The sequence below is a fragment of the Toxorhynchites rutilus genome, chromosome 2 (genome assembly GCF_029784135.1).
Source record: "Toxorhynchites rutilus septentrionalis strain SRP chromosome 2, ASM2978413v1, whole genome shotgun sequence".
In the NCBI taxonomy this organism is placed as follows: Eukaryota; Metazoa; Arthropoda; class Insecta; order Diptera; family Culicidae; genus Toxorhynchites; species Toxorhynchites rutilus.
The window spans coordinates 124181067-124194950 of NC_073745.1; the positions used below are offsets into that span (position 1 = coordinate 124181067).

At 39.9% G+C, this 13884-nt stretch overlaps 1 protein-coding gene across 1 annotated transcript; it reads left to right on the forward strand.

Moving 5' to 3' along the window:
* Nucleotides 1-4446: 4446 nt before the first annotated feature.
* Nucleotides 4447-5296, forward strand: LOC129769344 (H/ACA ribonucleoprotein complex subunit 2-like protein). Its single transcript, XM_055771559.1, has 3 exons — nt 4447-4715; nt 4776-4848; nt 4914-5296. Exons 1-3 carry the CDS (start codon nt 4556-4558, stop codon nt 5143-5145), a joined length of 465 nt encoding a protein of 154 aa, XP_055627534.1. The 5' UTR covers nt 4447-4555; the 3' UTR covers nt 5146-5296.
* The last annotated feature ends 8588 nt before the right edge of the window (nt 5297-13884 follow it).

Below are 13884 nucleotides of genomic sequence, written 5' to 3' on the forward strand. Positions count from 1 at the left end.
CGCCGAAAATACATCAATCGCCAGCGTGAACAAAATGAAGTGAAATTACCGGAGATAAGGGTGTTGATACACTGTTTGATCGAAGCCAAATATTTGTCTCTTTTTGACAAATAAAATTTGATCAACGTGTACTGATTAAACATATTCGACACAAAACATAACAAGCCGGTACAGTAGAACCCCGATTACCAGCTATCGGATTACTTGCTGAAGCGAGTTCTATAGTAGTTCTACAGAGCTTTCCGAAATTTGCCAGTGAGTGGTATGCTCTTGATATTTTATTTCGCCCATTGCTTTAACATTGTTTGCCCTCTGGTATATTCGACCATGCAGATGGTTGCTATTTCTTCTTCTTCTTATTCTTCTTCTTAAATGGCACTTATGTTCTTATGGAACTTCGCCGTCTCAACGTAGTATTACTTGTGTCATTTTTATTAGTACTTTGTTGAGATTTCTATGCCAAATAACACGCAGATAACCATATAACAATTATTTGATGCCTAAGATATGATCTCGGTCTGTTCTTCAAACCTGTCGATACATGGTTGAATTACCTTAAGTATTTCAGTGGAATTTTCCCCATATTCGATGTTTGACGTTACTTGTCACTGTTGATAATTGAAGAGTGGCAAACAAAATAGTGTTTGTACAAATTTCGAACCAAACTTTATCTTTCAAAAGTGAGCCTCAAGAGAGATAACAGTGTGATATCGAAGAATGAATTATAGGGTGGAGTGCCGATTCAGTGATCGAAATAAAATTTCCTGATTTTGCAGTAACCTTCCATTAAAATTTCAGATGTAGACTAGTAATCAAATTCATTTGTATTTTCGTTGTTTATTAACAACTGGAAATTTATGTAAAGGCTCTGAAAGTTTAATAACATATTGTAAATGCCGGATATGAACAATTCGTACTTTACAATATTCTCTCGTTTCTGGAGAAAGGCGAAAGCATGACAGTAAAAAGCAGCAAACTGAAGAGGATGCATGAGAACAATATAGCCTCATCGTGCCACACCTTGAATCAGGAGCGTATTTACAGTAGTAGACAAAACGCTCGGAAAAGTTGTGTTAGCGACTGAGGCGATCAACGTCATTAAAAACTGCATCTAGGGATGCGTAACTACAAATAGCCCATCACAAAACGGAGGTTCTGGTGGTGACTGCGAAGCGTTAGTTATCCACCGTACAGTATAAATAAAGGACGTGTTTTTGTGTACGCTCTGTTTTTCCACCGGTTCACGCGTTATCCGAAAAGTATCGGGTTGTTTCGTGCTTGGCCGTCGGAGTTTTGTCCACCTTGCAATCTGTCCGGGAGTGTCGATTTGTTTTCCCACCAGCATACACCGATGATATTTAAATAAAATAAAAACATTAAAATTAAAAAAATATAAAGTTGGGGAAAAAGTAATCCATTATTTTAAGGTGAAAATCAAAACTATTTCTAAAATGCTATTGGTTATCCGATTTGGGTCGAATATACACCGTTTTGTTGTAAAATTTGTCGAAGCGATTTATGAACTGTAGTTCGGAGGTCGTAAAATCGGCGCAATACTGCCAGTTGTGTTTTTCAATCTTATTTCGATTGTAGAGTAATATTTCAAAGCGACATAAAGCGAAATATGGTTTATGGTGTCAATATGAAAACTACCGAAATTACCGGTTATTGATTGTAAAATTACCGGTAATTCGGTAATGAAAAATTACCCGGTATTACCGGTAAAACCGGTAACGGTTAAACTGGTTAACAATCCCTAATTGGTACCATAAACACCATTCACAATTTCAGCGCTCTGGCTTGCATTTTCGCATTTATAAAAGAAAAAGTGTAAAATGTGAATTTACTCTTCGTTGACCTCCATTGTTAACACCCTGTAGCTCACAACTGAATGGAACAAACAAAAAACAGCAAAAGATTTTTGTCAAGGGTGAAATATCTTCTTTACAACGAGCCCTTACTTAAAATTGTATGATCGATACTACGCGATATTATATATCTATCGAGAAAATAAAGGATAACTTTTTCCCCAACCTTATATTTGACAAGTTTCACTCACAATCTTGCGCTTCATAATAATTTACCAATACAAACACACGCTGCAGGCTCGACCAGCACGAGAAACTGTGGTTCGGCTACAGCGTCTCACGAGCGCTGCACCATCTCACGCCACCTGGTCAATCTGCGCTGTTCTATCTGTTTTCTTTAGTCACAAAAACGAGCACTGTCACCTAGCCTTAAGGCCCATTTATACGTTGCTAGTAACTGACTTGACAGTGAGCAGCTACTGAGCCGGTGAACTCGCTTGACAATCGGTTGACTCGTCTTATCTGTTCACACAGTGTGAGTTGCTATCATGTAACTAGATACAACAGCATGGGTTTACCAGGGATGCCAGATGATTTTTCAAATGTCCATCAAATAATCAGAAACAGCAATCAGGCCCGAATTTGACAGATAATTGATCCGAAATCGACTTCTCGATTGGCGGTTTTCGTCTCAGGTTTTCAGTTGCATTTATTAAGTTTAGTGGAAATACAAAAAACTATATAGAAAAATAGTTAAGCGAGGTCATATAACATGAAGTATGAAAATTTCATTCAAATTTCAACAGTGAAACAGTGAAAAAAAATTCAACAAATAAAACACAAATTTCTGCATAACTCGAGAACTAATCCAGCAAATGGAACCAAATTTGGGATGTGAGAGTTTTTGGGTACGAGAAGTATTTCTATGACAGTATGACACCCCTTCCTCCTCTGGAAAGAAGAGAGGGTCCCATAAAACAATGCGCATATTTCAACCAAACATGACAATTGAAAACTTTCGGATAACTCTGAAGGAAAATGAGAAAATTCGAAACATTCAATTCGCATGTATTCTACAATTACATATTGACAAACGTTGTTAGTCCATTTGATGTTTGCGGTAACGAAATTGATCTTTGTTCGAAAGTGGAAATGGATTTTAATGTGATAAAACGCACTCATATATCGTCTTCTATCTATATAAATAAAAATGGATCACCGAATGTGTTGATAAGAGTAAAACTCGAGAAAGGAATGTCCGATTTAGGACTATCTTCATTCTATCATATTTTTTGTACCAAACATTTATTCCATGTAACGGAGAAACATGTTATTTGCAAGTGGATGAAAAATCTTACACGTGAATTGTGTCTGAAAATAATATGATATTATAATGTTGAGTTTTGATAGAAGTACTAAAATTTCAAAGTAAAAAATAATTTCAAAGGATAGATTAGAAGATCAATCAATGAACAGTTTTGCGATTGGACCCATGAACGTGCGCTTAGTAAGAAAACGTGAATGTGATAACGAAAAAGAAAATTTTGGGCGGAACGAAGTTTTCCGGGTCAGCTAGTTTAATATAAATATTCTATCTTCGCTTAAGGATGTCAGGTAACTTTCCCAAATATCCTCGCACGGCATATGGAGATATCTTCTGATGTCTACACTCATGGATGACTTGTATTCTTGTTTTCCAGAAAACTATCTCAAAAAGAGAGTGTTGCCACAGCGACATCGAGCAAACTGGCAACAGTTTCATCTAATACCGCACAACGATCCGCCAGCCTACGTTTGAAGGACTCTAAACGTCGAAACGTCTTTCAGCGGAAAGAGAAAGGTACAAGTCAAAACAATTGTAAACAGAACGCGTGCGGGTGAAAATTTCTAAATTGATTTGTTTAAATTGGTAATGTTTGTCGTGATTGAAATTATTTTCTTTAAAGAACTGTCGGAGGTAAATGTAGAGTTTTCCTTTGTATATGTGTTTATAAAATTGAATATTATTCAGATCCATTCCTGAAACAACTCCGACATTGTTGGTCAGCAGAAAAGAAAAGCCAGTGCTTTATAAAGGCCACTGATTTGTAGGTTATTTATAAGTACATTATTGAATACAATGATTATGTTCTTGCTATTATAGATCGAAGCCGTAAATAAATAAGCTGTTCGGTAACAGTTTCGCTTTTTCTTTGGCTGGGCCAACAGAGAGCATGCTTCGAAACTATTTGTTTTTCCAATAATTTTCAAGTCTCTTAATATCTTTGCATGTATTTAAATATCTTCAAAATTAAGACATTTTTTTACACTTGGCTTTTCTGATTCGAACGCTAAATGCTGTTTTTTTTACATTTTGAAGGATGCGAGTGCGCAAATAAAAAAATTTGAAGTAGCTGGCACGCCGGATAACACATGACACTAACTGGCATGATGCGTTCACACAGTGTGAGTAGCTATACTGCAGTAACTGACTAGACCGACTCGTATGTTTACTCGCACCATATAAACCCGGCTTTACTAAAGATCCCTTCTCTAATGTTTCTATTTACCTTGGGGAATTTTCCAACATTCAATGACAGTGTGACTCTAGCTGAACATCAAATGCTACAGACTTTTGCCCTATGGCTGAGAGTAAGCTTTGTGTTGTTTCATTATTTACCCACAAGACTCGAGAAGTGCTGTTACACGTGCATGCGGCATTGTATTTTAAAACGCCGTATCTTCTAAACATCTTATTTCTATACAAAATGGGCAAGATAAAGGTAGAGAAACCAGATTCCGAAATAGACACCACAATCGTTAAGGAAGAGGATACTTATGATGAGAAACTCAAAAATGCGAATGCGATCTCTCAGCCCATGGCGCCGAAGAAACTAACCAAGAAGATTCATAAACTCATCGAAAAAGGTTTGTATGGTTATCTTAATGTTATTTTAGCTTGTTATTATTTTTAATTATTGATTGCAGCCTCAAAACACAAATCTTATTTACGTAACGGATTGAAGGATGTCCAAGTTCGTCTGAGGAAAGGTGAAACAGGGTAAGCAAGCATGGAATTTATTCAATTATTTACGTTACCATTGCTTTATTTCTCAATATTTACAGGATTGTCATTTTCGCTGCAGATGTAACCCCGGTGGAGATCATGTGCCATTTGCCCGCTGTTTGTGAGGAACGTAATATCCCATATTGCTATACACCGAGCCGGAAGGATTTGGGAGCAGCAATGGGGGTGAAACGAGGCACAGTCGCAATGCTAATCAGAGAGCACCCCGATTATCAAGAACAGTTCGACAAACTGAAGGTGGAATTTAACACTCTGCCGATGCCGTCGTAGATAATATGCTGCGTGGATGATGTACGAAATTTTAAGGACATTAGATTTTTCCGCTTTATGAGTAATAAGTAACTATAAAATATAATTGAGTAATAAGAGGTTTGAACTGAATAAATGGAGAAACTCCATTGGAGAGCATTTTGAAGTTTAATTCCGTGTTTTTTTTTTCTTTTCCAGAAGTGCCGGATTTGTTGTTGACGTTATTTGATAATTTGGCTAGAGATTGATATATTGTCCTTTATTGTGCAAAACAAATAATTTGAGATATTCCTGAAGTCAAATGGCATGGTCAAAATCATTAGATGAGATTCGCAGTGATGTACTCTCCTGTTTTCGACGCGTGTAGAAAAAAAATGTGCTCAAAGTGAAGTAGCTTAAAGAATGAAGCGAGCGACTGTTATCTCGCGTCATTTTTTTTATTCTTTATTTGAGAGGTTTTCAGCTTCCTGGGCTGGTTCGCCTCTTTATAGACGGTATTGTTGCAAGGTTTCGTTGGGAACAGATTGCACATAAAATTATCTCATAAAAATTGGACGTAAAAAATAAACACATGAATCTTTTTGCGATACATAACTTAACAAAGAACTTGCTGATTGCTTGTTGGACCAGATGGCAAAGATGTCCTCGACTCATGGCTCTAGGCCAGTGGAGAGGAAGCCGTGCCGTTGAAGATGCCGAAGTGTTCTTATTCCCCTTCATCGTGGAGGGGAATGAATAAGGATCTTCTTGGCTGATTCATTGTTCAGACGCTAGATCTAAAAAAATAGTTCGGCATCTTTTATGTTGCAGACAAGCGCTGCTACTCTTGCTGGATCGTCCCTCAAGATGTCTCTTACACTCCCGCTGATTCCATGAAGGTTTCGCAGATCATCCAATTTCGGACAACCACACAAGAAGTGCTCAACGGAGTTGTTTATTTGGCAGAGGTCGCAGAGTAGATGGAAGGGTCCTCTATTGAATCCGTGTGAGACCGAGCAGTGACCGGTCCTCAGTCTGGATAGGATTCGTTGTTCTCTCATTCCTTTAACATCGTCAAACCTGACAATCGTGCCCTTGATTTTTCTGAGGAATTTCCACCTCTATGCGAACCGCCTTTCGGTTCAAATGGTTGTAGAGGCGAATGAACTGAAAAGTTTAAAGCCTCTTTAATCCAACATCATCATCATCAAATGGTCCAAATGGATGTTTGGACCTGATCGCACCGATGTCATCAATGGCGCTTGCCGAATCGGAGACGACCAACAACGGCTTGGAAAATGAAGTTGTAGTTGCCTCGAAGATGCCGGCCACTTCGGCCGAGAAGACCTGGCAGATGTCCGCGAGTTTCTTGCTGCAAATCATACTATTATTATCATCGCTTACCCTAAATCCAACTCCCGATGGTCCTTTTGAGCCGTCCGAGTATCTGATCTCGTGGAGATGGTATTTTTCTGCTATGATGGCCATGAAACATTCTAGCAGACCGATCGAGCTCGCCCCGGCTCGAATGTTGTCCCTAATACCGTTCTCGACGAGAACAGTTGGCAATCTTCAGTCGTTCGCACCAAACCAGGATTGTTTTGCCACCGGGGGGAGTTTGGAATGTGCCACCTGCTGCAGGATCGTGTGATGGCTTTGGCCACCCGTAGCCGGATATTTCTGTTGTTGCTCCGGTGCGGTTTGGAAATGGTTTTCAATAGATTCAACCGGGTGGCACAGCTCTTCTTAACTTCCTCGAAATGGCGGAGGAAGCTAAGTTTGTGGTCAACAAACACTCCAAGGATATTTAGTGTTTTTCGGCGGGGAATGTTGTTTTTGTATGGCTGGACCCTGGAGTTGGGACCCTGATGTCTGTCGCTGCAAATCACCATATGGCCGCTCTTTTGCGCTGAAAGTCTAAATCCTCTCTCGGCCGCCCACCGGCCATGCCATTGGCTGCCTGTATCCTGATGCGTGGAATCCTTTGGTATCACCCTCTGCCATCAGAGGAATGTCGCCCGCGTAGCTTTCGGTCCAATTTTGACCTCAAAGGAACGTAAGGCGACAGAAAGTTCCTCGATGGTGAAGTTCCGGTTGAGAGGATTATTAGGACGACTCACAGGGACCACAAAGTTGCTGACCGACGTGATACCCGCTCCCTGTCGACGGATGAAATCGGGCTCATATTTGGAGATCGAGGACAATTCCGTAAAATATTCACCGAGCGTGTTCGAACTATCTCCCGGATCGCTGAAGGTTATAACATCCACTTGAAGAGGGTGGAGGCGATCTGGCGTAGTGATAACATCCATACCTCTCACGCAGAGATCACGAGAACAATTCTCACTCCCGACATTCTTCCAAAAATGGAAGTAAAAGTGACGAAATAGCCAAAATGTGTTGAAAGTCGCTATAATAGAGAAAAAAAAATCTACTTGAAGAATGGGGTTGTGTGGCCTTCTCTTCCCATTTAGTGCGTTTACTCTGCGCCAAAAATCCTCATAGGACTGGTTTTCGTTGATAGACTCTAGAAAACCATTCCAACTGTCTAACTTCGCCTTTCGGATTAATCGCCGTACTGTGATGTGTTGCGCTCGGTACCTGTTCATGGCAACTTCCTTCATTGGGTCTCCTACTGGTAGTCGTTTGGCCGTACGCAGAAACTTTCTCCGCTCCGCTCCGACCACCAATGCAGCGCTTTTTTCCCCGGATAGGTTTTCGTTCTTGGGGTGGAGGCTTCGGCCGCCTCCATAATGGTTTTGTTGAAAGTGGCAATGGCCACTCCGGACACCCAAAGCAACGGAATGTTGCAAAACGGAGCCCCGCTTAGTGTACCAGTGGAATTAACTGCCGACAATTTTCTGTATGTTTATTGGGGAAACTCGATTTATCTCTTGGAGTGCGATGATGGACGGACATAGCTCTCAGTCAAGGATCTCCAGTTCTCCCAGGTTGTTGTACAGTCCATTGATGTTCCATTGCAGAGCGAGGTTGGTGGATGTGTTGGTGAACATACTTTCCTGGTGATGGGTGGTGTGGTGGGGAATCAGAGGTGTAGTGGTACTGGATGTGACGATTCCCGGTGGAACTCCACCGACGATAACAGGTTGGGCAGCCATTCCACTCGGAAGCAGCCGAGGAAAGGGAGCCGGAGCCGGAACTCCCGGCCATAGCTTGCGTAAGATCACCTCGGCTACGTCTCCATGCATCATAGATATTGGCATCGAACCTCGCTTCGGCTGGCATAGGCGAAACAGACCTGGCATGAGCTTCCAGTGGAGTGGTTGTGGCGGCCGGCTTAGCCCTGGCAGCAAGACGGGCGGATATTCGGCGGATTGGGACATCAACTGTGGATGGTGTTGTGTCGGCAGCTGGACGGATCGCAGTGGCAACGATATGCGGTGTTGTCGAACGAGACAGCGGTGCGCGGCAACTGGGAGTAGAATTCTCAACCAGCGTTCGTTCACTTGACCCGACGGCGGGAAAAAACGGTTCGGCGTCACTGCAATCCTCTGCGCTTCTTTGTGATTTGGAGGTGGATACTTCGGTGATAATGACACAGGGTAGCGGAAGTTGCGCAATGTCGGCAGAAGAAACTCCAGTGAGATCGATTGGGGAAGGAGTGATTCCACTCCGATTTGTGGTGAAGGTCCCACGTGGTCCTTCGGGGAACAGGTGTTGCCTCCCTTGTGCGTCCCGAGTTCAGGTACAATTCCCACGTCATTTGAGGTACAGATTAACACGTTCGTCGCCTCGTCACCAAGAAACGGTTGACAAATACATACATGCTCCCCGTCACCCAGATATGGGTGACATTTTCCTCGTTCAAATTGAATAAGATTTTTCAAGGGAAGTTGATGGAATATGCACCTAAATATGAATTTAGGATGTGTAGTGATTTTAGCGATTATTTCGCATATTTCGAATTTAGTTGTATGGGGGGCAAAGTGGTCAGTGGATGTTTACTACTGACAATGTTCTGTTTTCAAAAGCTAATATAGCTTTTCACCTTCTGCTCCTAGTCCATTTGGGATTTTAACCCAGGAAAAAAATGCCACCCCAACCAAAACCAAACCTTATTATAAAAAACGTAATGTGTTTCCTACTATGATTTTTTACGTATGAGAAAATTTCAATTGCGGCTCTAGGTGAATAGGCCTAGCTTATTTCATACATGTACCTACTATTTCAATAATGATTTAAACAAATTTGGCCAAGAAAACACGCATAAATATATCTCTTCTAGCTTGATATGGGTGAGTGATTACTTTGCCCCCCCTCAAAATTTTTTCGATATTCAACGTTTTTTCTAATAATGAAAAATGTAAAGTAAATGATTTTGGTTTGTCCAGTCGAAAATATGATCATGGTTTGCCCACTTTTTTGAATGCTCTAATTCAGTGCTCCTGTGTCAAATAAGGTATTTGAATGTTTCAAAACATATAAAAAAAATTGTCTTTTTCATGACTTACAGTAGTTTTATAGTATATTTTTACGGAATCACATGTTTTAAAGGATTATAAAATACACCTTCTATTTGTATCAATTACACAGTAGTTAGTAGTAGCCATTTAGGCGTTAAGTTATGGTAAATTACACAGTAGTAGCCATTTCGGCGTAAGGGTATTCTTTCTGTTCTTCCATTGTTCAGTAGACCGGACAGCGGAGACAGTTGATATTGATCATTGTTGGGTTATTTATAGAACAGCAGCCCGATGTTTCTTGCAGAGCAGAGTTGTATGGATGAATCGATCTAATTTCGACCGTGGATCTCCATCGCTGATGATGTTTGCGTGGACGTAGTTATTCTATAACAACACAAAGATGGTCAATTGAGGGCCCTGAGTTTGAACTCACGACCGATCGCTTAGTAAGCGAACGCGTAACCAAGTGGCTACGAAGACCCCCTTTAAAAAGCCTAAATTATGAATGAATCAATATGATGACAGTAAACTCAAGCAATGATAAATGCAACATCTACTTGTGAATTCTAATGTTTTCATTCAAAAATGGTAATTTCTAAAACCAGACAAACCATGATAATTTTTTGGGCAAACCATGATCAGAGGTGGTCAAACCATGATCATAATTCCTCTTTAAGGAAAATCGTTAAAAACATAGAAAATTGAATAATTTCAACGCCTTGTGGTAGCATTAGCAACTAGAGACTTTGGGTTTTTCAACAAACCCAAACTCGTATCGATTATGTGTGATTTTCATGAAGAAAAATCGATTTGCATTTACTAGTAGCGTAAAAACACCCCAAATCGGACAAACCAAGATCATTTACCCTACTATTTTCAATTTTCATAATGAAAAGCGCTTACTAGCTTGAACTACAATAAGTTAGGCTACAATATTCTCCGAAAAACGAGGATTTTAGTGGCATGTGGACACAGGAAATGGGCATGTTCCTTAGGGTGACCACATTCCTCCGAGTTCCCTTATACTTTTTATTAATAAATATTTCGAATAGTTTCTCCTACTGTTACTTACGTAACCCATACTATATGACACTGTCATGTGTTTTTGTTGTCAGCCTTTCAAATTTGAAAAGGATAATGCTAGATCATGTCAAAGTTGTCTACAAACAAAGTTCGTCCTGCATTTTCATAATTTATCAAAAAGTTGAATGCGGACGTCTTCGGCTAGGCCAACATGCTTTCTTCCACTGGGATCTCATCCAAATATACTTTCGCGGAACATGATTATGCTCCAATGGACAGTTTATTCAGTTTGAATATTATGAATATTATGCGAAAAGTAGTCCTGAACCTACTCCTTATCATTGTTTATTGCTTGTCTCTCTTGTTATTTTCGTGCCACCGAGAAGCGCTAGGCGGCGAACGTGTTCAGAGGAATATTTTATTACATCATCGATCGATATGAGTTACCTTCTCTGATGTTGTTTTCACTTTATTTTCCATAATGTCCCAATCGTTTAGCAGGTATATTTTGCACACAATTGAATTTATCAAAAACATATATTTTTGGCGCATGAGATCAATCTGCCCAAATGTGAAATAGGTAAACGTAGCCTAAAGATCAAGTTCTACGTAAACCACCGGTAGTATACGTGACATGGAACATCTTGGATCATTGGAATTTTAGATTATCTAGCCGATTGAAAGACTCAAGGTACTTTCTCATTAAGAATTACCGAAACTCGGTCTAGTTATCTCCATGTTTTGCGACGCTAAACGTTTGAATCAAACATCTGAACATCCACAATGCCAAACTTCATTCGAAACTATGACACACCCCTAAGTTAAATAAAATATTGTAAATGTGCTTGGAAATTATCAAAGTGGTTCCTCGAATGCAGCCTCAACATTTCTTATTTTATTATTTCAGCTCATATTGTTACCGGGTTGGCATTTTTCCATCATCAGCTATCTGAACTACCTCTTACTATCAATTCGATTCAATTCAAATTCAATTGTATACCTTTATTGGACAATAAATTTGATTTAAAGAAGCTGTGTACGGAAAGTACATAACTTCACATAACCTAACAATAAACGAAACCTACTAACATTCAAAAATATGTGAACTTTTCTACCGTATTACTTTGATAGAAGATCACACATTGTGATGTAGGATAATAACCATTGGATTGAATCTTCTACAGGGACAAAAATGTAAATTTTGGCCAATATTTTTGTTTGGCGATTTTTCGATTTTATTGTCATTTTCCGGAAAACTGAAGAACGACAAAAAATATTTCATGAAGATTGGGCTTTCTGCAATGCCAATAATCTAAATTACACCAATGACTTTGGTTAACCCTCATGTACTCGCGTATAACATCATAATACGTATACTCGCGCACGGTGTCACAGATCGAAAGTTGAACTTCTCTGTAAGATTGTTATTGTATATTAAAGCCTAAATGGTATTTATTTAAAGAAGAGGGTATAATTGAATTAAGAAACTCCAGAAAATGTGTTTTCTTCATCTTCATTCAGTTTTAATAGTCTCTAATTAATTTTACTCAGCCTCCTCAACACAGAGTAATTTTTGATACTCCAACACAAATAACGAAATTCGAATTTCTAGCCGATTGATGGACTCAAGGTACTTTCTCATTAAGAATTACCGAAACTCGGTCTAGTTATCTCCAAGTTTTGCGACGCTAGACGTACGAATCAAACATCTGAACATCCACAATACCAAACTTCATTCTAAACTATGATACCTGTTATTAATCGAAAGTAAGCAATTATAGTTCATAAAAGTATAAAGAGTTGTGCAATAACATAAAAACATTTTTATCGATTTAGATTTCATTGATGGTAGAATCAGAAGATACCATAACTGCATGCTCGAAACATACTTTTTTTTACATTTTATGCAGTTGTAGCGTGTTTTTGGGTCTTTTTCGAAGAGAAGAATGTATAACGACTTTCTAAATAGTTACCAGATGATAAAGGTTCTGGGATTCCAAGTTTTCATATTACTAATATTCTTTGTTTTGGTGTTCTTGGTTAACAAAAACTTAATGCCTGTTTTTTGATGGGGCATAAAAGATAATATGAAAGGTTATCTAGGAACTTTCTGCGACTTGTTTTCCCGTCGATATTTTCCCGCTCATATATAGGGTTGCGGAAAAAGAAATGTCGTATTTATGATCGACGCTCAGCAGGCTAGTGAAATCACTTGATGTGTGACGTATTAAATAATACGGGAAGGGGTTGACATATTAAAAATTATCCAATTTATGTCAAATATGCGCAGTTTTGTTCGCAAACTTGTTGCCATTTAGAAGGCAACTTCATTATCCCCCCCTTATAAAAACCCCCCCTCCTTATTTGCAAAAACTCAGACAACCAGTTTTCGCATGGCCTTTTGAGGCCAACTTAGTATCACCAAGAGCGTTTTGCATGGACCGGAAGAGATGGTAATCACTTGGAGCCAGGTCCGGACTATACGGTGGGTGCAATAGGACATCCCATCCGAGCTCCCGTAGCTTCTGGCGGGTCATCAAAGATGTGTGAGGCCGAGCGTTGTCCTGGTGGAAAACAACACCATTCCTATTGATCATTTCTGGCCGCTTCTGGTCAATCGCCTGCTTCAAACGGTCAATCTGCTCACAGTAGAGAACTGAGTCGAGGGTCTGGTCATAGTGGATGATTCCCTTCCAATCCCACCAAACACACAGAAAAAGCTTCCTGGCCGTCAATCCGAGCTTGGCGATGGTTTAGGCCGGCTCACCGCGCTTCGACCACGACTTTTTTCGCTTTAGGATGTCATACGTGATCCACTTTTCATCACCAGTCACCATCTTCTTAAAAAATGAGTCGAGTTCGTTCCGTTTCAGTAGTGCATCGCAGGCGTTGATTCCGTCTAAAAGATTTATTTGCGTCAACTCGTGTGGCACCCATATATCCAGCTTTTTTTTGGAATGTAATCTTCTGCAAATACTTCCAAACGGTTTTATGGTCTATACCCAGTTCCTGGCCAATCGAGTGAGTGCTCACATGCCGGTCTACTTGAATGATTTCAACGATTTTATCGGTTTCCACCACGATTGGCCTACCAATACGGGGTGTATCTTCGACAGCCACTACACCAGAACGAAATCGATCAAATCAACGCTGTGCTATGCGAATCGTTACAGTATTGGGTCCATAAACTACACGAATTTTTTCGGTCGCCTTCGTTGCAGTTTTACCTCGCAGGTAGTAAAAACGTTAAGTATGGCGAATTTCTTGCTTGGTGGACTCCATCTTTGACGCGCTATAACTTGAGACTGAAAAGGACAATCACAACACTATCAAA